The sequence below is a fragment of the Cherax quadricarinatus genome, chromosome 38, assembly GCF_038502225.1.
Source record: "Cherax quadricarinatus isolate ZL_2023a chromosome 38, ASM3850222v1, whole genome shotgun sequence".
Taxonomy (NCBI): domain Eukaryota; kingdom Metazoa; phylum Arthropoda; class Malacostraca; order Decapoda; family Parastacidae; genus Cherax; species Cherax quadricarinatus.
Window position 1 is genome coordinate 2909430 of NC_091329.1, and position 27774 is coordinate 2937203.

General features: G+C 44.3%; 1 protein-coding gene across 11 annotated transcripts in view; it reads left to right on the forward strand.

Moving 5' to 3' along the window:
• The window catches only part of LOC128692988 (FERM and PDZ domain-containing protein 3), an 838384-nt gene that overhangs the window by 437524 nt on the left and 373086 nt on the right, over positions 1–27774 (forward strand). For all 11 annotated transcript variants that reach the window (XM_053782415.2, XM_053782416.2, XM_053782410.2 and 8 more), the window contains one exon: positions 22598–22766. In XM_053782415.2, the coding sequence (XP_053638390.1) occupies positions 22598–22766 (169 nt within the window). The remainder of the gene's footprint in view (positions 1–22597; positions 22767–27774) is intronic.

The window sequence follows — 27774 nt, forward strand, 5'->3', positions numbered from 1 at the left end:
AACACTCACACCGTGCCACACCAACACTCTCCAACACTCACACCGTGCCACACCAACACTCTCCAACACTCACACCGTGCCACACCAACACACTCCAACACTCACTCCGTGCCACACCAACACTCTCCAACACTCACACCGTGCCACACCAACACACTCCAACACTCACATCCACGTCATTTATCCTCCACGTCTGTGTAAGATTTTGTCAATAAAAAACTCCCATATATTTCGACAAGAATGTTTTCCAGTTCTCCTCGTATATATTTTAGTTGTATTCTTATATATAACAATTTCCGATATTCAAATTGGTCTTTTTGAGTTAAACTTGAAAATTTAGTTATCAGTTTTTCCAATACATTTAAAACTTCGTTTCAAAAAATCAATTTGCTTATATTAAGAAAAGAATATTACATTATTCTTTTTTTTTCTGCCGAGTTGTGTACAAAAATGGAAATATTTTTTCGTCTATTGGGAGATGTAGGGAATTGTAATTTTTATTTTGGTAGGCAAAGTGAGGGGATTTTTTCGTGTGTAATTTATTAGCATACATTACACACACACACACACTGGAGGACAGGAGAGATAGGGGGGACATAATAACGACATACAAAATACTGAGAGGAATTGACAAGGTGGACAAAGACAGGATGTTCCAGAGATTGGACACAGTAACAAGGGGACACAGTTGGAAGCTGAAGACACAGATTAATCACAGGGATGTTAGGAAGTATTTCTTCAGCCACAGAGTAGTCAGTAAGTGGAATAGTTTGGGAAGCGATGTAGTGGAGGCAGGATCCATACATAGCTTTAAGCAGAGGTATGATAAAGCTCACGGCTCAGGGAGAGTGACCTAGTAGCGACCAGTGAAGAGGCGGGGCCAGGAGCTCGGACTCGACCCCCGCAACCTCAACTAGGTGAGTACACACACACACACACACACACACACACACACACACACACACACACACACACACACACACACACACACACACACACACACACACACACGGAAGGGCAGCAATAATGGTGAATCAGTTAAATAGTGAGAAGTTGAGAATAAACACATCACCGAACAAGAGGAGTACAAGAACACACAACACTGAACAAGAGGAGTACAAGAACACACAACACTGAACAAGAGGAGTACAAGAACACACAACACTGAACAAGAGGAGTACAAGAACACACAACACTGAACAAGAAGAGTACAAGAACACACAACACTGAACAAGAAGAGTACAAGAACACACAACAGTGAACAAGAGGAGTACAAGAACACACAACAGTGAACAAGAGGAGTACAAGAACACACAACACTGAACAAGAAGAGTACAAGAACACAGAACAGTGAACAAGAGGAGTACAAGAACACACAACACTTTCGTCAGTGGATTTTAAGGATTGTGGGATGATTCCTGTATCGAGGCTCCTCCAGAGAATATTGCAGACACGAGATAGTTATTTGCTGGCTCTTGATGAATTTGAGGTTGGATGAGTCAGGGTCTGGGACGGAGTGAAGGCGCAAGTAGTCTGGTTTAGTTAAAAATAGTACATATATAATACCGATAAGTTAATGATTTAAGACACATGTACAACAGTTGGGTATCTTTGTTATTGAAACGTTTCACCTACACAGTAGGCTTCTGGAACGATATCGTTTCAGATCATGGAGCTGAATTCTTCTGCAGGCTGAGGGACTGACCACCTCATATTTCCAAGGTTGATGGACTGATTACATCATCATATCACTACTACACATGCTGTATTTGACTGAAGAAGCCTGCTGTGTAGGCGAAACGCTTCAACATTAAGCTGTTGCACATGTGTCTTAAGAGGCACGTAAGTACCTCCGTCTTCTAGTAATATATTCATTTTTCCACTATAATCTACCTTAACGAAGTCAAGTGGAGTTCGAGTTGCGTCAGAAATAGCGGAGATGTCGACAGAGTTTTGACTCTTATCCATGAAAAATTTATTCTGTTTGTCGACCTTTGGAGTTATTAATGGCTCACCGAACACAGTCTTATTGCAACTTTAGTATTCCGCTCATTTCGTTGTTGACATCAGTGTCGGTTCCATCTCCCATCATCAAACGCCCGATGCTGGATGCGGTTTTAGCCCTGGAAATGTATTTAGGAGTTTTCTCAGTTTCATTTGTGGCATCCTGTTGTCTCTGCCTCTCTTGGGCCTTTGATGCAATCAGTTTGTGCTCAGTATTTTCAATTTCCCTTCCCGGTGTTTCTTTTCGTTCTTCAGAAAGTCTGCAGCCACTGAGAACTTCTGTAATAATCTTTCTTCGTCTAGGGAGATAGCTTTGTCTTTCTGTTGAACACAGAAGACAAGGGGAAATAGAGGTCAACAGAACAGCTAGGAGTGACAGCAAGGATAAGAAGATACATAGAGCGTCAATTTGAGAATTGAGTTGCATAAAACAATTGCAGGCAAGTTACGGAAAGGGTTCGAACTCATGGCAAGCGAGTTTTAAAGCTCGCAGGCCAGTGTGCTAACCACCGGACCACACCGGCCTAATAAGATTTATCCATCTAGGTTCATTTCTGTACGCCATAGAGAGGTTAGCATGGGCCACCTCTGTGAATACAAATGCAGGTTTTTCACTGGCGAATGTCACACCAGTATGGCCAGACGAGCCTGGCACATGGCCGGGTTCCGAGAGTAGTGAAACTCTTCAAAGGTATGTCAAAAGTATGGCTGTGTCGTACTCTGGCTCGTGTTCCCTCAAAGCCGCCGTGGGTTCGAGTCCTACCAATTTGGTGACTTGATACATATACATACGTACGTATGTAGCTTCATACCTACGTGTTTAGCATGTATCAATTCATTGTAACTTTGAATACCAAAATAATATGAAGGTATTTTATTCGAATGGCAGTGCAGTGTTCAATTTATGTCTTTTATTTGACAGTTCAGACAAATTTGAAATCAATATGAGAATGGTGGAGACGCGTTCGATGGCCCGATATGAATTCTTCCCATCTCTTCTTTTTTCCTCCCTGGCTCGTGTAGCCACGAAAATGTTTGCGAGCTGATGGCTGGGTCGAGCGTTTTGTTGTCTCCTCTTGATGCAAAGATGGCGTCGTCTGCCTTATACACCATCGGGGAAATATGAAAATAATAACCCATTGTGTGTGTGTGTATAATATGTATATATATATATATATATATATATATATATATATATATATATATATATATATATATATATATTATACACACACAAAAAAAACAACCACGGAGGGAGTTGAATAATAGCTCTTAGCCTTTCGCGTTGCAATTTACACATCAGGAGCTTGCAGTGTTGCAGAAATTAGTAAGAAATCAGGAAGATCCGTTGCGGGGAACGACTCTAGCTAGATAGAGGGTGAGGTGGAGAGCGTGTCACAGTGGTCAGGAGAGTTGCTGGTGAAGTCTAGTGTGCAAGGTAATACATCCTGGATATATAAGTTATGAGCGTCTCTTATTGCACAATCAACTCACAAGTGACCTTTGAGTAATTTTAAGCAATGATCTGAAATATATAGTAATGTCTTGATGCAAGCAATATTGTCAACCTGATGTCTGGTTTCATAGCAAGAAACATAGAGCACAAACCATCCGAAATAATGTTAACATTGCAATGTCCTTGTCAAACTCCCATCTTGAATATAGTGTCCAGTTCTTGTCCCTCCTTTAAAAGAGATAAACTTGAAAGGCTATAAGGAATAGCAACATCACTTGTTTCATCATTAAGGAACAAACCAGACTGTATAAAGCAAGACTGTATCACTCAACTTGTTCTCTCTCTCCGGAAGCGAACACTTTGAGATCTCATGCCACATTAAGAGAAAACACAGTAAGTGTCCAGGGCCCAAGACTGTTCAACAGCCTCCCATCAGTCGTAAGGGGAATTACCAATAGACCCCTGGTTGTTTTCAAGAGGGAGCTGGACAGATACCTAAAGTCGGTGCCAGATCAGCCGGGCTGTGGTTCGTACGTTGGACTGCGTGCGGCCAGCAGTAACAGCCTCGTTGATCAGGCTCTGATCCACCAGGAGGCCTGGTCATGGACCGGGCCACGGGGGCGTTAATCCCTGGAATGCCCTCCAGGTAAACTCCAGGTATTACAAACCTTGAAGATATAAAACATTTTCGAAATCCTCAGGAATTGAAATCTTTTAAAAGTGTGATGCAGCTACACGAAACAGTGGTACGAAACTCCGTGTGATGCAGCTACACGAAACAGTGGTACGAAACTCCGTGTGATGCAGCTACACGAAACAGTGGTACGAAACTCCGTGGGATGAGGTTTAACACAGGAGCCATGAGTGTTTATATTCAGAGTTGTGAAGCCTTGGAATACAGTAGTCTTCCCACAGAAGATGTTGAACGCTCGCTTTGCGGACATAGGAGTCAGCTGGAGTCCACAACACGGTGATAACTGCGCACGGTATCTGGTGGTTAAAGTTCACCTCCAGCGCAGACAGAAGAATTTAGTTTCATTTTAATGACGAAGGAGAGGTAGAAGCAGCTTTGTGAGTGGAAGTAGTTGTAGTAATAGCCCTACTGTTGTAGTAGTGGTAGATGTAGCCCATGCCTTCCATCCTCGCGTATCTATCTTGGGTGGTATGGTGAGTGTTGTTCCCTGGATCATGCCGGCAGTGGCCGGGGAGGGGAGAATAGAGAGCGAGCCTTTTGCTTTACTATCCTTGCCTCATCCATTTAGATAATTGTAGATAGTCCTCAGCAGATAACCTCTGTATGGACTCTCCAAGACTTCCCATGTGCTCCAGTATCTCTCTCCTTAAAACATATCTATAATTTTTCTGTTTCCTTTCCTCTTCCACCACCGTTGTTTATACCTCCCCTTCTCTCCCTCCCCAATAGACCTCCTTCCCTCCCATATCTACCAGCGTTGTGCAGGTAAGCGTCCCAAGTGACGTGGTGATCCCCCAGGCTGTTGTTGCTTGCCGGTTCATCATACAGTACATCCACTACAGCCTCTGCTGAGGATGCTGCAGCTTGAGATCGCCTTCTGTTTGGACCGTTGGTGATGTGCTTTCTCTCTCTCTCTCTCTCTCTCTCTCTCTCTCTCTCTCTCTCTCTCTCTCTCTCTCTCTCTCTCTCTCTCGCCACAAATCTTGCTTCAAGCCTTGAAAATTTTGTGGTCTTGAGTTTAGGTATTTCTTGTTTGTTTGTCTCTGAATTTTGGGGAAAAAAAGTGATTTTGCCTGAGTGAGCCAGACTGATGACTGGTCCCTCCCCTCCATCCTTCCCATCCTCCCCTCCATCCTCCCCTCCATCCTTCCCATCCTCCCCTCCATCCTTCCCATCCTCCCCTCCATCCTTCCCATCCTCCCCTCCATCCCTCCCATCCTCCCCTCCATCCCTCCCATCCTCCCCTCCATCCTTCCCATCCTCCTCTCCATTCCTCCCATCCTCCCCTCCATCCTCCCCTCCATCCTTCCCATCCTCCCCTCCATCCCTCCCATCCTCCCCTCCAGCCCTCCCATCATCCCCTCCATTCCTTCATCCCTCCCATCATCCCCTCCATTCCTCTAGTAAGGTTCTCACTACATGTTCTAGTGTGGGGTTAGCTTTTACTTAATGGCCTTATCTGTCCCATCCTCCTCTCCCATCCTCCTCTCCCATCCTCCCCTCCATCCCTCCCATCCTCCCGCCTTCCCTGCGCCCTTCCTTTCATTTTTCCTCCTCCCTTCCATCTTCCCCTTCCATCCTCTCTCCTCCCCTTCCATCCTCTTTATCCTTCATCCTGCCTGTTGCCTTTTAACCATCGTTCTTTCTAAGCAGATCGTTCTTCATCCTGTTATTTGGAGCTACCTTCCCCTTCCTCGGATCAAACATTATCGTTTCCCGTGGGCCCCCTCTCTATAGTCAGAGGGCGGACCTCTTTGCTGAACCTTTCTGAAAAATGAAAGTTCCCTGATCCGAAAGGGGACCCTCCTTGGCTGCTCAAAAATTCAAAACTGTCAGTGAAAATAAGGCAGGAGAGGTGCTTTTCCCTTCTTAAACCCCTTGAAAAAAAAGGCGGGCCCAGACAATTGACCCCAAGATTTTGAAAGATGTCAGCCAGCTAGCACATTTTCCCATCTTTCACCCTCCCTTAGTGAAAATGGCCCTCTCCAGGGAAAGGCAAATGACCCCTTTCACAAAAAAAAGAGCGGGCGAAATCAGCAACTACAGAATGTCACTCTTCAACCCTGGAAAGATCCTTGAGACAAAAATCTAAAGAAAAAATGACAGTTTTTTTGACCACCACTCACTTTTTTGGATCTAAATTGGCTTCGGGAAAAGGTTACTCTGCTGCTGATCTTTGTTAAACCTCTCCACTGTGCCCAGTCACTGGATGAATCAAATCAGCTGTGTGGTAGCACTGGACATTGCGGCCTTTCGACCGGGTGTGGCCCCGGGCCTCTTAGAAAAACCAGCACGGGGTTTGGGCTCCCCTATGTCTCCTCAGTGATTACCTTCAGGAAGATCTAATTGTCCTCAAGGGAAACAAATCACAAGGCATCCTTTTGGGGGCAAGCTTTCCCCAAAGAAATTGGCTGGGTCCACTGTTTGGAATTCTCCAACGACCCTTCATCTCATCCCAAAACCCATCATTCAGACGACTGTACCGCTTTCCCCTTACCCAAGGGGAAAAAATCCAGCTGCTCTAAGCCATCAATCCCGCTGGGAGCTATATCGCGGGAAATAGTGGATAACTTTTCCCCGAAAAAACCAAATGATTTCGTCTCTGGCACCATGATGGTAATGCTGGCGCAGTAATAAGGGTGAATGGGACGATTTGGCACCTGGAGAAGAAGTTATATCGGGGTGGTGACTCCCAAAATAACCATGAAGAAACCCTGTTGTAAAACTTTCAAACAAGGCAAGGGAAAACAGCACCCCGCTCCATCTGTACGTGGGTTGCAAGATCCCGTGAGGCAAAATACCTCACACCTTTGGTTCTCCACTTTCTTGGTTTCCCGCCCCCCCCCCATCCGGCTGTTTACAGGGAGGAAAAGGAAGACGTCTTCTGCCTGGACCCCTCCTGGATAGATCTTTATTTCAGCAGGGGGCCTTCACATAGGAGGGGGTGTGGGTGGCCTTACTGTTTGACAAAGGGCCAAATTTCAAAATAAAACTTGGATCCACTTCGAGGGCAGCGTAAACAAGCATGCCCAAACGGGCGGGAAAACGCAACTTCCCTCCTGCCCTTCCGAACATCCCCCCTCTGAGATCCTACATCCAGGATGACTGGTATGGGAAAACATTCGACAGCTAAGGTAACGAGATAACGTCATTGATCAAATGAAAAATTTGGGCCCCGATCCCAACCATCCCGTTTTTTGTTGTCTCAAACAAAAACTTTCAAATGACTGATGTAGGTAACAGCTCTTGGCTTTAATAAAGTTAGGAATCCTTAACCTTAAAAAAGCTGTCAATAAAGCTGGGGTCCTTAAACCCTGTCAAAACCCGTTAAAAAAAAAAAAAAAAAAAAAATTTTTTGTAAGGTAGGTGGAAGGGAGAAGGTGAGGGGGAAGAGGGGGAGTGGGGTGAAAAAGGAAGGGTGAGTGGAAGAGTGGGGAGAGTGGAAAGGGGGGAAGTGAGTGGAAGGGGGAAGGTGAGGGGGAAGAGGGGAGTAAGTGGGGGGGGTAAGGTGGGTGGAGGGGTGAGTGAGTGGAAAGGGGGAAGGGGAAGGGGGGAAGGGATGGGTGGGTGGAAGGGGGTAAGTGAGGTGGAAAAGGGAAGGGAGGGGGAGGGGAAAGGGGGAGGGGAAGAGGGGTGGGGGGGGGAAGAAGTAATAGTGGAAAAGGGGGAAGGTGAAGGGGGAAGAGGGTAAGGTGGGGGTGGAAGGGGAAGGTGAGGTGGAAAAGGGGTAAATGAGGTGGAGAGGGGGTAAAGGGGAGGTGGAAGAGGATAAAGGGGGTGGGGGGGTAAGAGTGGAGTGGAAGGGGTAGAGTGAGAAAAAAAGAAAATGAGGGGAGGAGTTTGGGAATAAGTTGAAACTCCATCTTTTTAATTCTTTATAGGCTGACATTTTCGTGTTTTCCGGCGGGGGGATCGATCCTCATTTTCTTTTTCTCTTATTCCTTTCGTTTCCTTGTCTCTTCTTCCTTCTCCTCTTCTTGCCTTTCCCTTTTCCCTCTTCTCGTTTTCTCCTCTTTTTTTCCCGGAAAATCTTCTTACATTTGGGGAAAGGAAACTCGTTAGGGCCTTCCCTCTTCATAGTTATCTCTGTAAAGAGATAATATCTCTCTCTCTCTCTCTTTTTTTTTCAAAAGGGGTTTTACAAGGTTAAGGATCCCCAAAACCCTTTTTTGACAAGCTATTTACAGGGTTTAAAGGGTTCCCCAACTTTATTGGGAAGCTAAAGGGTTTACCTCATCCAAACTCATTTGAAAGCATTTTTTTTGTTATGAGACATACAAGTACCCGGACAGGATGAAGTTGGAGCCATCTGTGGGCCAGCATTTTTTATTTGATCAACTGACTTTTCTCGTTGACATCATTATGCTGTACGGAAAGTATTTTTCCCTACTCGGGGTCATCCCGGGGAATTTTGATCTCCCGATGGGTATTTCTGGAAAAATTTTCCAAAGTGAAGTTGCTGCTTTCCCCCGTCTTGTTTGGGATAAAAACTTGTTTCACGCTGTCCTTTTAAAATGGATCAAGTGTGGGATTTTGACAATTTGGCCTTTGTCATAACGGGAAGGCCACCCCCTCCTTTTGTTGAAGGCTCTCTGAGGGCAGATCTATCCGGGGTGGGTCCCCCCGGGAGATGAGACGTCTTGCTCTGTTCTCTCTGTCAAGCGGGCGCAGATGAGGGGGGGCGGCAAAAAGGAAAAAGGGGGAGCATCTCCAAAGGGGCGGCGTGCCCCTCCTCATGCAGGACTTCAGCCCCTACTGTCAAGCAGTGCGAGATACGGCCGGGGGGGGCTGTAAAAGCTTCCCTGGGCCTTTTTTGCCCAAAATTTTTTTTTCCCCCTTTTTTTCCCCCCTTTTTTTTTTTTTTTTCCCCTTGTTTTTTTTTTTTTTCCCCCCCCCCTTTTTTTTTTTTTTAAAATTTTTTTTTTAAAAAAAAATTTTGGAAATTCCCCCTTTATTTTTTTTAAAAAAAAAAATTTTTTTTTTTTTTTTCCCCCCCTTTTTTTTCCCCCCCTTTTTTTAAAAAGGGGCCCCCCTTTAAAAAATTTTTTTTTTTTTTTTGGGGGAAATTTTTTTTTTTTTAAAATTTTTAGGGGGGGGCCCCCGGGAAAAAATTAAAAAAAGGGGGGTTTTTTTTTTTCCCTTTTTTTTGGGCCTTTTCCCCCCTTTTTTTTTTTCCCAAATTTTGGGGGGGTTTTTTTTAAAGGGTTTGTTTTTTTAAAATTAAAAAAAATTTTTTTTCCCCCCCCAAACTTTTTTCCCTAATTTTAATTAATTTTTTTTTTTTTAAAATGGGGGGGCCCCCCCAATTTTTTCCCCCCCCCCCCTTACCAACCCCCCCCCCTTTTTAAAATTTTTTTTTTTCCAAAAAAACCCCCCCCCCAAAAGGGACATTTTTGGGGCCCCCCTTTTTTCCCCCCCCAAAAATTTTTTTGGGGGGGTTTTGGGGGGGTTTTTTTTTGGGGGGTTTTGTTTTTTTTTTGGGGTTTTTTTTTTTTTTTTTTAAAAAAATTTTTTTTTCTTTTTTTTTTCCCCCCCCCCCCCCCCCCTTTTTTTTTTTTTCCTTTTTTTTTTTTCCCCCCCTTTCTTTTTTTCCCTTTTTAAAAAAGGGGTTTTTTTCCTTTAAATTGTTTTTTTTAAAAAAAAATTTTTTTTTTTTCCCCAAAATTTTTTTTTTTAAAAAATTTTTTTTTGTTTTTTTTTCCCTTTTTTTGTTTTTTTTTTTTTTTTTGGGCCCCCAAAAATTCCCAAAATTTTGTTTTTTTAAAAAAAAAAAGGGGGGGGCCCCCCAAAGGGAAAGGGGGGATTAAAAAGGGAAAAAAAAAAAAATTTTTTTTTTTAAAAGGTAAAATAAATTAAATTTTGTAAAAAAAGGGGGAAAAGGGGGGGGGGGGAAAAAATTTTTTTTTAAAAAAAAAGGGGTTTTTTGGGGGAAATTTTTTTTTTTTTTGGGGGGGGGCCTTTTAATTCCCCCCCGGGGGGGGAAAAAGGGGAAATTTTTTTTCCCCCCTTTTTTTGGGGGGGGGGGAAAAGGCCCCCAACCCCCCGGGGGGGGATTTGGGTTTGAAAAAAAATTTTTTTTTTAAAACCCAATTTTTTTTAAAAAACCGGGGGGGGTTTTTGGGGGGGTTTTTGGGGGGGGGGTTTTTGGGGGGGGGTTGTGGGGGGGGAGGGGGGGGGGGGGGGAAAAAAAAAAGGGGGGGGGTTAAGGGGGGGGGCCCAAAAAACCAAAAAATTTTTTTTGGGTTTTGGGGGGGGGGCGGGGGGGGGGCCCCCCCCCAAATTTTTGGAATTGGCCTTTTTTAAAAAAACCCCCGGGTTTTTAAAATTTTTAAAATTTTTTAAAAAGGTTCCTTTTTTTTTGGGGGTTTTTAAATTTTTTTCCTTGGGGGGTTTTTTTTTTTTTTTTTTAAAAAGGGGGTTTAAACCCCTTTTTGGGGGTGCGGGGGGAAAATCTAAAACTAAAAAAAATTTTCCCCCCAAAAAAACACCCCCCCTTTTTCCTTGGGGCCCCTTTTTTTCCCCCCCCCCCTTTTTTCGGTTGGGAAAAATTTAAAAAACCCCCCCCAAAAGGGGAATTTTTAAAACCTGCCCCCCCCTTTTTTTTTGTTTTTTTTTCCCCTGTTTTCCGGGGGGCCCCAAAACAGGGGTTGGCCCCCCCTTTTTGGGGAAAAAAAAATTTTTTTTTCCCCCCCCTTTTCCCCTTTAAAAAAAAAAAATTTTTTAAAATTTCCCCCCCTTTTTTCCTTTTTTTTCCGGGGGGGCCCCTTTTTTTTCCCACCCCCCCCCTTTTTTTTTAAAAAAATTTTTGGGCCCCCTTTTTTTTAAATCCCCCAATTTTTAAAAGGGAAAAAAAACCCCCTTTTTTTGGGGTTTTTGGGGCCCCGGGGGGGGGTTTTTTTTTTTTTTGGGGGGGGGGGTTTTTGGGCCCCCCCTTTTTTTTGGGTTTTTTTTTAAAAAAATTTTGTTTTCCCTTTTTTTAAAAAACCCCGGGGGGGCCCCAAAATTTTTTTCCCCCAAAAAAAACCCGGGGTTTTCCCCCCCCCAAAAAAAGGGGGTTTTTTTTTATTTTTTTTCCCCCCTTTTAAAGGGGAAAAAAAATTTTTTTAAAAAAAGGGGAAAAAATTTTTTTTTGGAAATTTAAAACCTTTTTTTAAAAAAAACCCCGGAAACCCCAAATTTTTGGGAAAAAAAAAAAGGGGGGAAAATTTTTTTAACCTTTTTTAAAAAACCCCGGGGGGGGTTTTTTTAGGAAAAAATTTTTTTTTAAAAATTTGGGGGGTTTTGAAAAAAAGGGGAAAACCGGGGGGGGTTTTTATTAAAAAATTTCCCCAAAAACCCCCCTTTAATTTTTTTGGGGGTTTCCCCCCCCCCCGGGGCCCCCCCACCCCCCCCAAAATTTAAAAGGGGGCCCGGGGCCCCCAAAAAAGGGGGGGTTTTAAATTGGGAAAAAGGGGGGGGAAAAAATTTTTGGGGGGTTTTGGAGGGGGGAGGGGGGGGGGGGGTTTTTTGGGGTTGGAAAAGGGGGTTTGGGGGGGGGGCGGGGGGGAAACCCGGGGGGGTTTTAAAAAAGGGGGGGAAAGGGGGGTTTGTTTTTTAAAGGTGGGGGGGGGAGGGTATTTGGGGGAAAGGGGCGGGGGGGGGGGGTTTGGTTTTTTAAAATGGGGGGGGAAAAAAAATTTTTTTGGGGGGAAAAAATTTTTTTCCCCAAAAAAAATTTTGGGTTTTTGGGGGGGAAAAGGGGGGGGGGGGGTTGGGGGTTTTTTTTTGGGGGGGTTTTTTTTTGGGGGTTTCCGGGGGCCTTTTTTTTTTTTTTTTTTTAAAAACCCCTTATGAAAAAAGGGGGGGGTTTTGGGGGGCCCCCGGTTAAAAATTTTTTTTTTTCCCCCAAAAAAAAAGGGGTGGGCCCCTTTTTTTTTTTGGGGGGGTTTTTTGGGGAAAAGGGGGAAAAAAAAGGGGTTTTTAATGGGGGTGTGGGGGTGTTTTTTTGGGGGGGGGTTGTATTTTTTTTGGGGGGGGGGTTTTTTTTTTTGGGGGGGGTTGTTTTTTGGGGGGTTGGGGTTGGGGGGGTTGTGGGGGGGAAAAAAAAAAAAGGGGAAAAAGGGTTTTTTTTTAAAAAAATTTTTGGGAAAGGGGGGTTTCCTTATATTCCTTTAAAAAAAGGGGGAAACCGGGGGTTTTTAAATTTTTTCCGGGGGAAATTTAAAAAAGGGGGGTTTTAAAGGGGGTTTGGGGGGGAAAAAATTTTGGGGTTTTTTTTTAAAAAAGGGGAAAAGGGGGGGGAAAATTTTTTTTAAAAAAAGGGGGGGGGGAAAAACCCCCCCCCTTTTTCCGGGGGAAAAAAAATTTTTTTTTTCCCCCCAAAACCCCCCCGGGGTTGGGGGGGGTTTTTGGTTAAAAAAATTTTTTGGGGGGGGTTTTTTTTCCCCCCCCTTTTTTTTTTTAAAAAAGGGGGGTTTGGGAAAATTTTCCCAAAAATTTTTTCCCGGCTTGGGGGTTTTTTTCCCCCCGGGTGTTTAAAAAACCCCGGGGGAAATTTTTCCCCCCCTTTTTTTTTCCCCCCCCGGGGGGGGTTTTTGGGCCCCCAAAACCCCCCGGGGCCCCCCCCTTTTTTAAAGGGGAAATTTTTCCCTTTTCCCCTTTAAAAACCCCGGGGGGGGTTTTTTGTGGGGGGAAAAAATTTTTTTTTTCCCCCCTTTTTTCCCGGGGTTTTTTTTAAAGAAAAAATTTTTTTTTTAACTTTTTTTTTCCAACCTTTTCCCCCGGGTTTTTTAAAGCCCCCCCCCCCCTTTTTTCCCCTTTTAAAAACCCCCCCCCCCCCCAAAAAACCCCCAAAATTAAAATTTTTTTTTCCCGGGGAAAAAAAAAAAAGGGGGTTTTTTTTAAAATTTTTTTTTAAAAAAAAAGGGTTGGGGGGGGGTTTTTTTTGGGGGGGGGGACGGGGGGGGGGGGGTTTTTTTTTTTTTTTGGGGGGGGGGTTTGGTTGTGGGTTGGGGAAAAGGGGGGGGTTTTTAAAACCCCCTTTTTTTTGGGAAATTTTGGTATTTTGGGGGGGGGTTTTTTTTTTTTTTTTTTTCTGTGGGGTTGGGGGGGCCGGGGGTTGGAAGGGGGGGGTTTTTCCCTTTGGTTTTGGGGGGTTTGGGGGGGGGGGGGGGTTTTTTGGGGTGGAAAAATTTTTTTTGGGGGGAAAAAAAAAGGGGGGGGGGAAAAAAGACCCCCCCCCCCCCCTTTTTTTTTTTTTCCCCCCCCCTTTTTTTTAAAAAAACTTATAAAAAAAGAAAAACCCTTTTTTAAAAAATTTGGAAAACCCCCACGGGGAAAAAGGTTTTTTTTTTTGAATTTTTTTTTTTTTCCCCCCAAAAAAAAAAAATTTTTTTCCCCATGTTTTTTAAAAAAATTTTAAAAGGGGGGGGGGGAAAAGGGGGGGGGGGGTTTTTTAAAAGGGTTGGGGGGGGTTTTTTGGGGGTTTTTTTTGGGGAATTGGGGGGTTTGGGTTTTTGGGGTTGGGTTTTTTTTTTTTGGGGGGGGGGGGGGGGGGAAAAAAAAAAGGGGGAATTTTTTTTTTTTTTTTAAAAAAAAAAGGGGTTTGGGGGGGGGGGAAAAAAATTTTGGTTGGGGGAAATTTTTTTTTTAATTTTTTAAACCCCCCCCTTTTTTGGGGGGGGGGGGGGGGTTTTTTTTTTCCCCCCCCCCCCCTTTTTTTGGGAAATTTTTTGGGGGGGGGCCTCCCTTCTTATCTGTGCGTATTCGTTTCTGGCTCTACGACTGCTCTCCTTATCCTCCTGGGTCCTTTGCCTTCTATATTTCTTCCATTCCCTAGCACACTTGGTTTTTGCCTCCTTGCATCTTTGGGTGAACCATGGGCTCATCCTGGCTTTTTCATTATTACTGTTACCCTTGGGTACAAACCTCTCCTCAGCCTCCTTGCACATTGTTGCTACATATTCCATCATCTCATTAATTGGCTTCCCTGCCAGTTCTCTGTCCCACTGAACCTCATTCAGGAAGTTCCTCATTCCTGTGTAGTCCCCTTTCCTGTAGTTTGGTTTCATTTGTCCTGGCCTTCCTGCTTCCCCCTCCACTTGTAGCTCTACTGTGTATTCAAAGCTCAAAACCACATGATCGCTGGCCCCAAGGGGTCTTTCATATGTGATGTCCTCAATATCTGCACTACTCAAGGTGAATACTAAGTCCAGTCTTGCTGGTTCATTCTCTCCTCTCTCTCTTGTAGTGTCCCTTACGTGTTGGTACATGAAGTTTTCCAGTACCACCTCCATCATCTTAGCCCTCCATGTATCTTGGCCCCCATGTGGCTCCAAGTTCTCCCATTCGATCTCCTTGTGGTTAAAGTCGCCCATGATCAGGAGCTTTGCCCTGCATGCATGAGCTCTTCTGGCCACTGCAGCCAGTGTGTCAACCATCGCTCTATTGCTCTCGTCATACTCTTGCCTTGGCCTCCTGCTGTTCTGTGGTGGGTTATACATCACTGCAATTATCACCTTGGGACCTCCAGAGTGAAGCGTTCCCGCTATGTAATCACTTTCTTCTCTGCTGTCTCCTCTCTCCAGCTCATCAAAATTCCATCGGTGTTTGATCAGCAATGCCACTCCTCCACCCCCCTTGTTCCTTCTGTCTTTTCTCAGGATCTGGTATCCCACTGGAAAGATGGCATCAGTTATCATACCTGTAAGCTTGGTTTCTGTGATCGCTATGATGTCTGGTGATGCCTCTTTGACTCTTTCGTGCCACTCCTCCCACTTGTTTGTTATTCCGTCAGCGTTTGTGTACCATACCTTCAGTTTCCTTTCCAACACTGTGGTTTGGGGGGCCTGTGGGGGTGGGAGACCTGGTAAGCATACTGTGGGATTCTATGGTTGGGGGTTGGGTGGAAGCTTTAGGTATGGATTGTATTGTGTGTTGGGATGGTGTGATAGGTTGTGGGGTTCTGAGGATAGTTGTGTGTGTGCTTGCCCTTGCTGCTCTTTTCTGCTCTGACTGACCTCTTCTGGTTCCATCCTTGTCTCCTTTCCTAGCTCCTTTCGCTTTTTTGTCCTCTCCCTCAGCTGCTGTCTCTCTGTTCGTGTTCTGTCTCTGTCTAGGAACACCTTCTTGTACTCTTCCGAGCTTTTCAACCGTGGTTTCTCTTGGAGGATCCTGTTCCGCACTGTTTTTGTCCTGAGAATCAGCTTGATTGGTCGGTTTCTCCCCTTCAAGTACCCCCCTATTCTCTGAAAATTTACAATCTCATCCATGTCTTCTCCCCCTATTTCCGTGATGATTTTCTCAATCTCCTTTCTTTCTTCCTGCCGTCTTTCAGTGTGTGTCCTTTCCTCTCTCTCCCGAAGCCCATGGATAATCACTGATTTTGCCCTTTCCTCCTCCCATTGCCTCTCCCTCTGTGACTCTGGTTCCTGTCTGTATGTGGTCATTTTCTCCCTTGATTTTTCCAGTGGCTCTTGGTAGCATGGTTGTGCCTCAGCATTCGACCTATCTCCCTCTCCATCTGCACCCATCTGCTCTTCCCTTCCACTCCCTGGCCCTTCTTTGCAGGCTGATATGACCTTAGCATAATTCATATCTCCTTCCTTCCTGTTTAGCCTCTCAGCTTTGTATGGTGTGTCTTCTCTGGTCACTACCCCTGAGACTTGCTTCAGCCTGTTTACCTCAAATTCTAGGACCTTTACCCTGGCTACTGCAGTTTCGACTCGTGCCTCCCAATTCTTCGTCTCCTTCTCCAACCTCTTTTCCCATTTCACAGAGAGCTCTTTCTCCATTTTTTCAGAAAGCTCTCCTAATTTTCTCCCATTCTTGCTCCACCCTTTTCCACTGCTCCTCCATCCATTCCTCCCTACCAGTACCCGTGTCATCTGATTCCTGATTCCTGCGAGTCCCAACCATTTTTTTAGTGAAAGAGAGAGAGAAAGAGAAAAAGAAAAAGGGGGAGAGAGGGAGAAAGAGAGAGAAGGGGAGGGTAGAAGCAGGGGAAAAGAAGGGAAAAAGGGGGAGAAAGTGAGAGAGAGGGAAAAGGTAAGAGAGAGGGGAGGAGTGACAAGGGAAGAGAGAAAGAAAAAAAAGAAGAGGAAGAGAGAGAGGGAGAGAGAGAGGAAGAGAGAGATAGGAGGAGAGAGAGGCTGAGAGAAAGGGGGAGAGAGAGAGAGAGGACGAGAGAGGAGAGGGCGAGATGGGGGGGACAGGAAGGGTTAGAGGGTCACTTCACAGGAAGGTGTGAAATCCTGTATATGTGTGTGTGAGTGTGTGTGCATGTGTGCATGTGTGTGTGTGTGTGTGTGTGTGTGTGTGTGTGTGTGTGTGTGTGTGTGTGTGTGTGTGTGTGTGTGTGTGTGTACTACAGCTATTCAAGTGCCTAACAGCAGATCCTGTTCTCACCTAGTGTGTGTGCATATGTTTATGTAAACAGTCCTTATTTCCCACGTATGTACTACATATGTATTGCATATGTACCCGATCTCTTGGTTCCCACTGTACTGTCTTGTGTTTAAAATTACGTTCAAAAATAAATACACTAGGCTTCGCCTATATGCCGCTACCTCTAAATTCTATTAAATGCCAGTAAATGCTGCTTATTTTAATTCTGATACCTCGAGGAGAGTGACCCCCAATTCCAGCTAGAGACAGGTACTATTGACCCCATGCAACTCAAACTAGGTGAATATTACTTGCGGCTGGCAGTGGAGTAATGTTGTGGGTCTGTCCTGTCCGAGAAGTTGATGTTTGATGCTTCTCGGTAATTTTTCCACTAACTTCCTGTATGCACTATAGTCTCTAGCTCTTCTAATTTTTTCACTCACTCACTGTATTTACTGACACATCTATACATATGTCTTATCTCCCTGGTCTTGAGTCGCACTTATTCTTCAAAATACACCACTGCGTTATTATGGCAACACTATTTAGGCCTGACAACCGTTCACCCTTCCAACGGCCCCCACTAAACACTCAGCCACTATTTCCTTTGTTTTCTTTTCTGTGATCACTTATATTTCCTTTTTTCGGGACTTAAGTGATTATATGCACTCTTATGCGTGCACACGCCTATGTCCCACACTCAATTCCTTATGGCACAGTCAGAAATTATCACCAAAACACGAGCTCAAACCGGGTGACTCCTCCACGAGTGTGTGTGTGTGTGTGTGTGTGTGTGTGTGTGTGTGTGTGTGTGTGCGTGCGCGTGCGTGTGTGTGTGTGTGTGTGTGTGTGTGTGTGTGTGTGTGTGTGTGTGTGTGTGTGTGTGTGTGTGCGTGCGTACGTACGTGCGTGCGTGTCTGCAGGGTGTGTGAGAAATGTTTTATTTCATAAAACGATGAATAACCTTTTGATCCCAGAGCTTTGTAAATATTAAAATTTCTTTCTTCCTTTCCTTCCCCCCCCTACACACACACACACACACACACACACACACACACACACGCACACACACACACACACACACACACACACACACACACTTCATACGCTTCAATAAAGCACTCTGTTTCCCCCCATCAGCTTTGTCATGTTCTTCACTTTTCCCTTCTCCAGTGTTATTCAGCTTTCTGTCTTCCATGTTAACTTCTCCATCGAGTTCCTTCCACCTTCTGTGTTCTCTGTTCCCTCATATCTTTCCTTCTCCAGATGTTCTCTTTTTTCTAATATGTTCCTTTATCTCTCCCGTTCTTCCTCTATCTTGTTCTTATGTTTCCTCCTTCCCAAGTTCTTAGTTTTAACTCTTTTCTTGTTCTCTTTGTATATCTCAATACCCCATCGTCTTCCTCCTCTTCTCCCTTATAATGCAACCCTTCCTTATCCTGTAGCTGCATCCCCCTTTTCTTTCTTTCCATATAATCTTCCTCATCCTTCCCTTTCCCTTCCTGTTTATCTTCTTCTTCTCCTACTCTTCCTCTTCCTGCAGAAGACACTTCTGCTCTGGGCTTCCTCACAACCTTCCCCGAACAAGACCAACGACCCGTAACGCAATATGTGCCAGAATGGAACCAATGTGACCCCGTCCTGGGAGGCCAGGGTCAAGGGTTAAGGATCAAGGGCCTCTCTGAGGGACCCCTCGTCTCGCCAGCTTCTTGCCGCCTCCCTATGACAGCAGAATCTTAAGACCAAGACGGGGAAAACAGCCGCAATTGACAGGGCGTTGAGTGGTCTTCGGTCGTCTGTCAGCTGTGAGGCTTCTCTCTGGAGTGTGATGGAAGAAATATGTTCCTTTTGTGTCCGGACAGTCTATCTTTCAAATGGGACGAGCGTTTTCGCACGCATCGCAGTTCGATGACTTCCATATGTGAACATGCAATGTAAATAGACTGATTAAGTGTTGTAGTAGCCAGCCAGGCTTAGGCTTGGTTACAAGTTCTTCTGACAGTTGTAGTAGCCAGGCTTAGGCTTGGTTACAAGTACTTCTGACAGTTGTAGTAGCCAGGCTTAGGCTTGGTTACAAGTACTTCTGACAGTTGTAGTAGCCAGGCTTAGGCTTGGTTACAAGTACTTCTGACAGTTGTAGTAGCCAGGCTTAGGCTTGGTTACAAGTACTTCTGGCAGTTCCAGTAGCCAGGCTTAGGCTTGGTTACAAGTTCTTCTGGCAGTTCCAGTAGCCAGGCTTAGGCTTGGTTACAAGTACTTCTGACAGTTGTAGTAGCCAGGCTTAGGCTTGGTTACAGGTTCTTCTGGCAGTTCCAGTAGCCAGGCTTAGGCTTGGTTACAAGTACTTCTGACAGTTGTAGTAGCTAGGCTTAGGCTTGGTTACAAGTTCTTCTGGCAGTTCCAGTAGCCAGGCTTAGGCTTGGTTACAAGTACTTCTGACAGTTCCAGTAGCCAGGCTTAGGCTTAGTTACAAGTACTTCTGACAGTTGTAGTAGCCAGGCTTAATGGATATGGTGCGCTCAAAACCAACCGCTTGGGCGACACAGTCTAAAATTTAATCCCTCTTTTATTGTACCACATCTAGCTATGGAAACCATGGGACATATCCCATTGTTATCAGTTTTTTTTCAGATGTTTTATCAGAAAAAGATTTCCAGATAATTTTATTTTACAACTAAAGACCCAGTCATTGGTTAACCATTACTGGTTTACCACTGTCAGAGTTTACATCCCCACTTTAAAACAGAGGATCAGCACTTAGTGCTAACCTTTATCGTAATACGGATTCTATATTTTTTAAAGGTACTGCACATACAAATGTCATGAGATTATATACAAAGGTTATGAATGCATGTACAAACGCTATAAGATTATACGCAAAGGTTATGATAGTATATACTATTGTTATGAGAGTATACACAGATGTTTGAAGAGTGTGTTGGTTGACGACCAGTCTGTATACAGGGTGTTGCTGGGTGTTGCAGTATATTTACACGTATACTCAAGGTGGGTAAATATATCAAGCGTGCACTTGACTAGCTATAGTATGTAGTTGAGCCTTCATGGCAACCTGCTTCTCACAGGGTGCGGTGTATGACAGACTGTTGGTTGGTTTGTTTGTGGTGGTGAAGGCGTTCGTGGCCGCCTTGTGCACTGACTGATGAGTCCCGACCACTACACTGAGGTCTGGCTAGTTAAAATACAGGTCAGCACACTGAGGTCTGGCTAGTTAAAATACAGGTCAGCACACTGAGGTCTGGCTAGTTAAAACACCGGTCAGCACACTGAGGTCTGGCTAGTTAAAATACAGGTCAGCACACTGAGGTCTGGCTAGTTAAAACACCGGTCAGCACACTGAGGTCTGGCTAGTTAAAATACAGGTCAGCACACTGAGGTCTGGCTAGTTAAAATACAGGTCACCACACTGAGGTCTGGCTAGTTAAAATACAGGTCACCACACTGAGGTCTGGCTAGTTAAAATACAGGTCAGCACACTGAGGTCTGGCTAGTTAAAATACAGGTCAGCACACTGAGGTCTGGCTAGTTAAAACACAGGTCACCACACTGAGGTCTGGCTAGCTAAAATACAGGTCAGCACACTGAGGTCTGGCTAGTTAAAATACAGGTCAGCACACTGAGGTCTGGCTAGTTAAAACACAGGTCACCACACTGAGGTCTGGCTAGCTAAAATACAGGTCAGCACACTGAGGTCTGGCTAGTTAAAATACAGGTCAGCACACTGAGGTCTGGCTAGTTAAAAAACAGGTCAGCACACTGAGGTCTGGCTAGTCAAAACAGGTTACTACACTGAGGTCTGGCTAGATAAAACACTACACTACATTGAGGTTTGGCTAGTTATTACACATCTTGGGCTGTATAATATCTACTCTTGAAGCTGCGTATTAAGTTTGCCTCCACCACTGCCTCACTCAAATCATTCCACTTTTCGTCAACTCGGAGACTATATACTTCCTTAAATGCCTGTGGCCCAACTATGTCTTCAACTTCCACTTATGTCCCCTTGATAATGGTTCTCTTAATTCAGACAATATTTTTTATTATTATTTTTTTTATTATCACACTGGCCGATTCCCACCAAGGCAGGGTGGCCCGAAAAAGAAAAACTTTCACCATCATTCACTCCATCACTGTCTTGCCAGAAGGGTGCTTTACACTACAGTTTTTAAACTGCAACATTAACACCCCTCCTTCAGAGTGCAGGCACTGTACTTCCCATCTCCAGGACTCAAGTCCGGCCTGCCGGTTTCCCTGAATCCCTTCATAAATGTTACTTTGCTCACACTCCAACAGCACGTCAAGTATTAAAAACCATTTGTCTCCATTCACTCCTATCAAACACGCTCACGCATGCCTGCTGGAAGTCCAAGCCCCTCGCACACAAAACCTCCTTTACCCCCTCCCTCCAACCCTTCCTAGGCCGACCCCTACCCCGCCTTCCTTCCACTACAGACTGATACACTCTTGAAGTCATTCTGTTTCGCTCCATTCTCTCTACATGTCCGAACCACCTCAACAACCCTTCCTCAGCCCTCTGGACAACAGTTTTGGTAATCCCGCACCTCCTCCTAACTTCCAAACTACGAATTCTCTGCATTATATTCACACCACACATTGCCCTCAGACATGACATCTCCACTGCCTCCAGCCTTCTCCTCGCTGCAACATTCATCACCCACGCTTCACACCCATATAAGAGCGTTGGTAAAACTATACTCTCATACATTCCCCTCTTTGCCTCCAAGGACAAAGTTCTTTGTCTCCACAGACTCCTAAGTGCACCACTCACTCTTTTTCCCTCATCAATTCTATGATTCACCTCATCTTTCATAGACCCATCCGCTGACACGTCCACTCCCAAATATCTGAATACGTTCACCTCCTCCATACTCTCTCCCTCCAATCTGATATTCAATCTTTCATCACCTAATCTTTTTGTTATCCTCATAACCTTACTCTTTCCTGTATTCACCTTTAATTTTCTTCTTTTGCACACCCTACCAAATTCATCCACCAATCTCTGCAGCTTCTCTTCAGAATCACCCAAGAGCACAGTGTCATCAGCAAAGAGCAGCTGTGACAACTCCCACTTTGTGTGTGATTCTTTATCTTTTAACTCCACGCCTCTTGCCAAGACCCTCGCATTTACTTCTCTTACAACCCCATCTATAAATATATTAAACAACCACGGTGACATCAGACAATCTATCCCCCATTTCTTGAGATACTTTGTGTCGTAGTCTTATCTCTCCTTATCCTTCTTCCCTTCAAAGTCGTCTGGTTCATTTCCTTCGGCCTCTTCTCATAATGCATTCCTCATAGTTTTGGCATCAACCTGGTTGCAAACTTTTAGATTTTTTCCAGTTTGTTCACGTGCTGAACCGGGTGTGGGTTCGGTATGTCTTATAAACATGATCTCTCAGTCCACAGCATGATTCAAACCTCCACACACTGTATCAAAGTACATAGACTGGGATTTGGCTGAGTGGCGTAAGTACTGGGTACTTTGATGCATAGTGTGCAGGTTCGAATCCTGCTGTGGACTGAGAGATAATGTTTGTAAATAATTTCGCCCGTTGTCAAATTGTTAAGCATTATGTCTAATGTTGTGAAGGATTCTGTATTCAAGCTCCTGAATGTTATTCTGAGGTTTGTTAATCTTGCTTATACCGCTGACGATATACGGTTTGTCTTTCTGGTGATGTGCTGGGTGTTATGTTTACCCCGGAACCTTTTCACTCTGATATTTTCAGTTTCCGCCCAGTCTACCCTCACCTCCACTTTGCATGGTCTTGTGTGTGTTAGGATTGAGTTCAAGAAGTTACTTGTTTGACCATATCTGTGGTTTGTGTACTCGCCTAGGTGTGGTTGCAGGGGTCGAGTCACAGCTGTGTGTGTGTGTGTATGTATGTGTGTGTATCCATAGGAGACATACGAAATTTGATCGCTGAGGACCTCTTCAGAAGATACGAAAATATATGTCTGCTAAACAGAATTCAACAGTTTCCCATAATAATAATAATAATAATAATAATAATAATTAATAATACTGTTGTGTGTAGGTTCGTGACTGAGGGCGGCCCCAGCGAGGACAAACTACTGCCTGGGGACCAGATCCTCATGATCAACGGTGAGGATGTAAAGAAAGCTCCACGTGACCACGTCATCCAGCTGGTCAGGTCCTGCAAGGAGAAGGTTCAACTCACCGTCACTCAGCCGCCTCTGGACAACGTGAGTCATGTTCCTCCTCCTTTGTAATATTACTCACCTAGGTCATTACATGTAGCCTGGGTCAGGTCACGTCGTTGTAACAAAGCGCATGTCACCTGATTCAGGTTGGCGACCCATCCCACAGCCAACAGTTAAAAGCAAGGGGTCTCAGTTTTCTTATCTGAAGAGGAATTAGTAACTCTGCGAAAGACCCAGAGCTGGTTATCCATCAATCCCTTGGTTTGGTTCCTATTCACACACACACACACACACACACACACACACACACACACACACACACACACACACACACACACACACACACACACACACACACACACACACCCGGGGCCAGGAGCTGAGACTCGACTCCTGCAACCACAACTAGGCGAGTTCACACACACACATACACGTATATCTTTAAGAAGAGGTACGATAAAGCTCTTGCAGTAGAGAGTGGTCCTAGTAGCGACCAGCGAGGAGACGAGGCTAAGAGCTGTGACTCGATCCATGCACCCACAAATAGGTGAGTACAGATGAGTACGTACGCACACTAGATAACTCCAATATATACACTGTAAATAACTATATATTGTAGATAATGATATACTTACTGTAAATAATTATGATATACTTACCGTAGCTAATTATATACTCACTGTAGATAATTATATGCCCACTGTAGCTAGTGATATACTCACTGTAGCTAGTGATATACTCACTGTAGCTAGTGATATACTCACTGTAGCTAGTGATATACTCACTGTAGCTAGTGATATACTCACTGTAGCTAGTGATATACTCACTGTAGCTAATGATACTCACTGTAGCTAATGATACTCACTGTAGCTAGTGATATCACTGTAGCTAGTGATATACTCACTGTAGCTAGTGATATACTCACTGTAGCTAGTGATATACTCACTGTAGCTAGTGATATACTGTAGCTAGTGATATACTCACTGTAGCTAGTGATATACTCACTGTAGCTAGTGATATACTGTAGCTAGTGATATACTGTAGCTAGTGATATATCACTGTAGCTAGTTATATACTCACTGTAGATACTATGATATACTCACTGTAGATAACTATGATATACTCACTGTAGATAACTATGATATACTCACCAGTTCTAATATATAACCACAGTTTTTTCTAAAGCAATTTATTCTGATTTTATGTAATCTGGGAACGAATTTAATCTGAAATAAATTGAAAACTAAAATTTATAGTTAATGTAAGTGCCGAATGACCCACGAGGGTTTAGCGCTGGAGGGAGGAATGTAATTAAAATATTAATATAATACATGACATTAATGTAATTGAAGGTAATTTATGGAACATGCATCCTATGTAATTATGAATCCTACCTAATTGCCTGAAATTTTTTATTACATGAAGAGCTAAACTCATGTGGGCCTTGAATAGAAGATCGCTTCTCCATCCCTTGTTTCTGGGTATAAGTATGTTGGATTAGAATCTCATATATGGGATAAAGATGATCAGGGAGGTAATAAAGGCCTCGGGTACGGGGTAGGGGCCTCGAGAGGGATAAGGGCCCCAGGTTTGGGATAAGGGTCTCAGGTACGGAACAAAGGGCCCCAGGTACGGAACAAGGGGCCCCCAGGTGCGGAACACGGACCCCCAGGTACGGAACAAGGGGCCCCAGGTACTGGTAAGGGCCCCAGGCACCGGATAAGGGTCCCAGGTACGGGATAAGGGCCTCAGGTGTAGTGATCAGCTGATCACCGTGACTCGGGTGTCACTGAACGATCTCTTGGTAAATCCTAATCATGCACACTTAATGACAGTCACTGAACAGCCTAATAACCCGATAATTAACGAGCAACTCGTGGGGGTAATTATTAGTCATCAGGTTACTGACTGACTCGTCTCTTCTTTTTCTCTTTTTTTACCTTATTTTCTCTTCCTCATTCTCTTGATTCTCCTCTTTAATTTCCCTTCATCCTCTACCACCTCTTATCCCCCCCCCTCCTCTTCATACGTACAAGCTGTAGGTAGGCCTAGAGGGAAAGTGGATGTGCTATAACTGTGGTGTAGAGGTTCTAGTAATGGGGGTAGTAGTGGTAAGTGGTAGTGTGTTTCTAGTAATGGTGGTAACTGTGGTGGTAGTAGTGTTCTAGTAATGGTGGTAGTAGTGATAGTGCTAGTAATGGTTGTACTAGGAGCAGTAGTAATAGTAGTGCAGTTAGGAGTAGCAGTCTTAGTGGTATTACTATTAATTTTAGCACTAGGAGTACTAGAAATAGTACTATACTATTGCCGGTATTGCTGTATCGGGTATTTGAAAAAAAAAAGTCCTTTATGAAATGAAAATGTAGAAAAATAAATAAGAAAATACAGTTTAAGTTAAAAGATGAAAATTTTTCCAGCTACAGTAAATAATGAAAAATGTAATGCATAAATGAATGTGGTGAAACGAAGGTAATATATACACCAGACGGATGGAATTCCCGATGTGCCGATGGATGTGGCAAGTAGCTGCGAGTCGTCACGGTGTGTGAACGGGAAGACTGAGACGAGGAAGTCACTGGTGGACGTGACTGGTGTAAACTTCAGCCCTGGACTGAGAGTACAGACGCCAACAGTTGCTTCACAGCTTGGTGTACTCTATGTAGGTTTGCTGCAGGGCGTTAAATGCAACAGATGATCAGTTACAAAGGCAGGAGCAACACTCCTGTGTTCAGTTGCAGATGAGGTCAAGTTTTTGATGTAGTGTATAAATCAAACTGCCCACCTTGTCTCGCAGGTGTCGAGTGACTCAGTTCGATCAAAAAAAGGGTAAAAAGAGACGAACAACAGTGTTAAAAACTTGAACAAGCAGTCAAGTGATAGAAAGCCTTTAAAAGAAATGATGAGGACTAACGAAAAAAAAAATACGTTAAAATACGTAAGTCAGATCAGGTCCAGTTAAAGTAACAAACGAGAAAACCAACACATATCAAATGAAATGAGTGGAATTTCATACAGACTTGGTGGGAGCAGAAAGTTAATAGATGGGAACTCGCCAGGAGAGTCCCTTGTTAACAGCTACCGGGTGGAGAAGGGGAGGTTGTACAGAGATAATGTGCGCCCAATGCTCAATAAACATTCAATCATTCACACTACCACCCCCCCTCAATCATGCTTCCACTCTCATGTAACTTTTCCCGTAACATACACACATACATGTATACGTATGAAAGTGAACATGCGTACAAAAATACACACACACACACACACACACACACACACACACACACATACGTATACATATTTTTGTTACTGTAGCGTATTTTTGTGTCTACAATATTTCTTTTACGTGCATTGAGGTGGAGGCTGGGCTGATGGTATACTGAGATACCATTCCTTGGCTCGCGCAGCTGCTAGCATACATATAGTTAGTAATAGTTGTAGCACTAGTAGTGGTGGTGGTAGTGGACTCGTAAGTTCTAATTAGAGAACTTATCCGTGACCCCATTCTCAACACCCTTCCCCTCCACACCCACTCCCCATCCTCCACACCCACTCCCCATCCTCCACGCCCTCTATATTCTCACACAAGCCTCAGAAGCACCCAAACCGCATCACTGCACACCATATACACGCCTCCCTCCTATTTACACCATATACACGCCTCCTATGTACCATTTACACTTCAGTTATGCCATTTATATTTGTTATGCCATTTATATTTCAGTTATGCCATTTATATTTCAGTTATGCCATTTATATTTCAGTTATGCCATTTACACTTCAGTTAAACAAGCTGTAAATGACCCACGCCTGTAATTGACACTCACACTTGCAATGAGACACACCTGCAGTGAGACAGACACACACACACCTGTAATGAGAAACACACCTGCACTGAGACACTTGTAATGAGAAGCACACCTGCAGTAAGACACACTTGTAATGAGACACACCTGGTTCTCCAGCATCAGTCTTTTGTAAGAAAGTGTTACCAGGCAGATTTATTGACCACTAATGAGAAAACTTGGCAAGACTGGCAACCCTGATGTGGGAACACTGTCTCTGGTGCTTACCTTAACACACACACTTCTTAAGACGATGACTTGGCCAGTCTTCACGGAAGACCACCTGGTTTGTCTCTCCCATTCCCATTACCCTGCCACCCAGCTACCATTACCCTGCCACCCAGCTATCATTACTCTGCCTCCCAGTTATCATTACTCTGCCTCCCAGTTCCCATTATCCTGCCTCCCAGTTCCCATTACTCTGCTATCCAGTTACCATTATCCTGCCACTCAACTATTACCTACCCCACCACCACTACCACAAACTCCACTATAGGTGTTCCAAGCCATGTTGGCGTCCTGGTCAGTGAACGGACGGATGTCCGTTCATAGACTGTATCCACAGATATCACCTTGGGAAGTGGCTGGCCCAGTGGGCCCTACAGACTGGCAACAAGTTACACGGGTTCAACAAAACGTGGGTTTTTGGCCCCCTTCAACAGGGATCGTCACGTTGAGACTATTCTCTGTCGACTGAAGATCGGGCACAAACACACTTCGCTCATAGCCACCTGTTCGCAGATGTTGCTGTCCTTCTCTGTGTAACCTGTGTCATGCCATTGACTGTTGAACATATGTTAAGAAGTTTGCTATCGGCTTAACCCATTCCACCTGCGTCGTGATTTTTACAATTACCGAGGTGTCCGTAGGGACCTCGGGGATATTTTAAGATTATTTTGACATAACTTAGTGAGAGTAATTAATGCTGGTCATTATAGCCTGTCATGATAGTATTTGTGTTGAGTGTGTTCTTTGCTTATGTTCTTTGATGACATTATCCTAGTTTTCATTGTTTATGTATTTTGTTAGGCCTGTGAGCTTTGAGTAACCTACACTGAGTGGTCAGTAACTGCTACAGCAACTGGCATTAATGGTACTACTACTGCCACTAACTACCACACACACAACCTCATTCCTTCCAGTTTCTTTGAAAAATATGGACCATTCCGTGTGTACATTCCCTGGTGGAATGAATATTTGGTCAT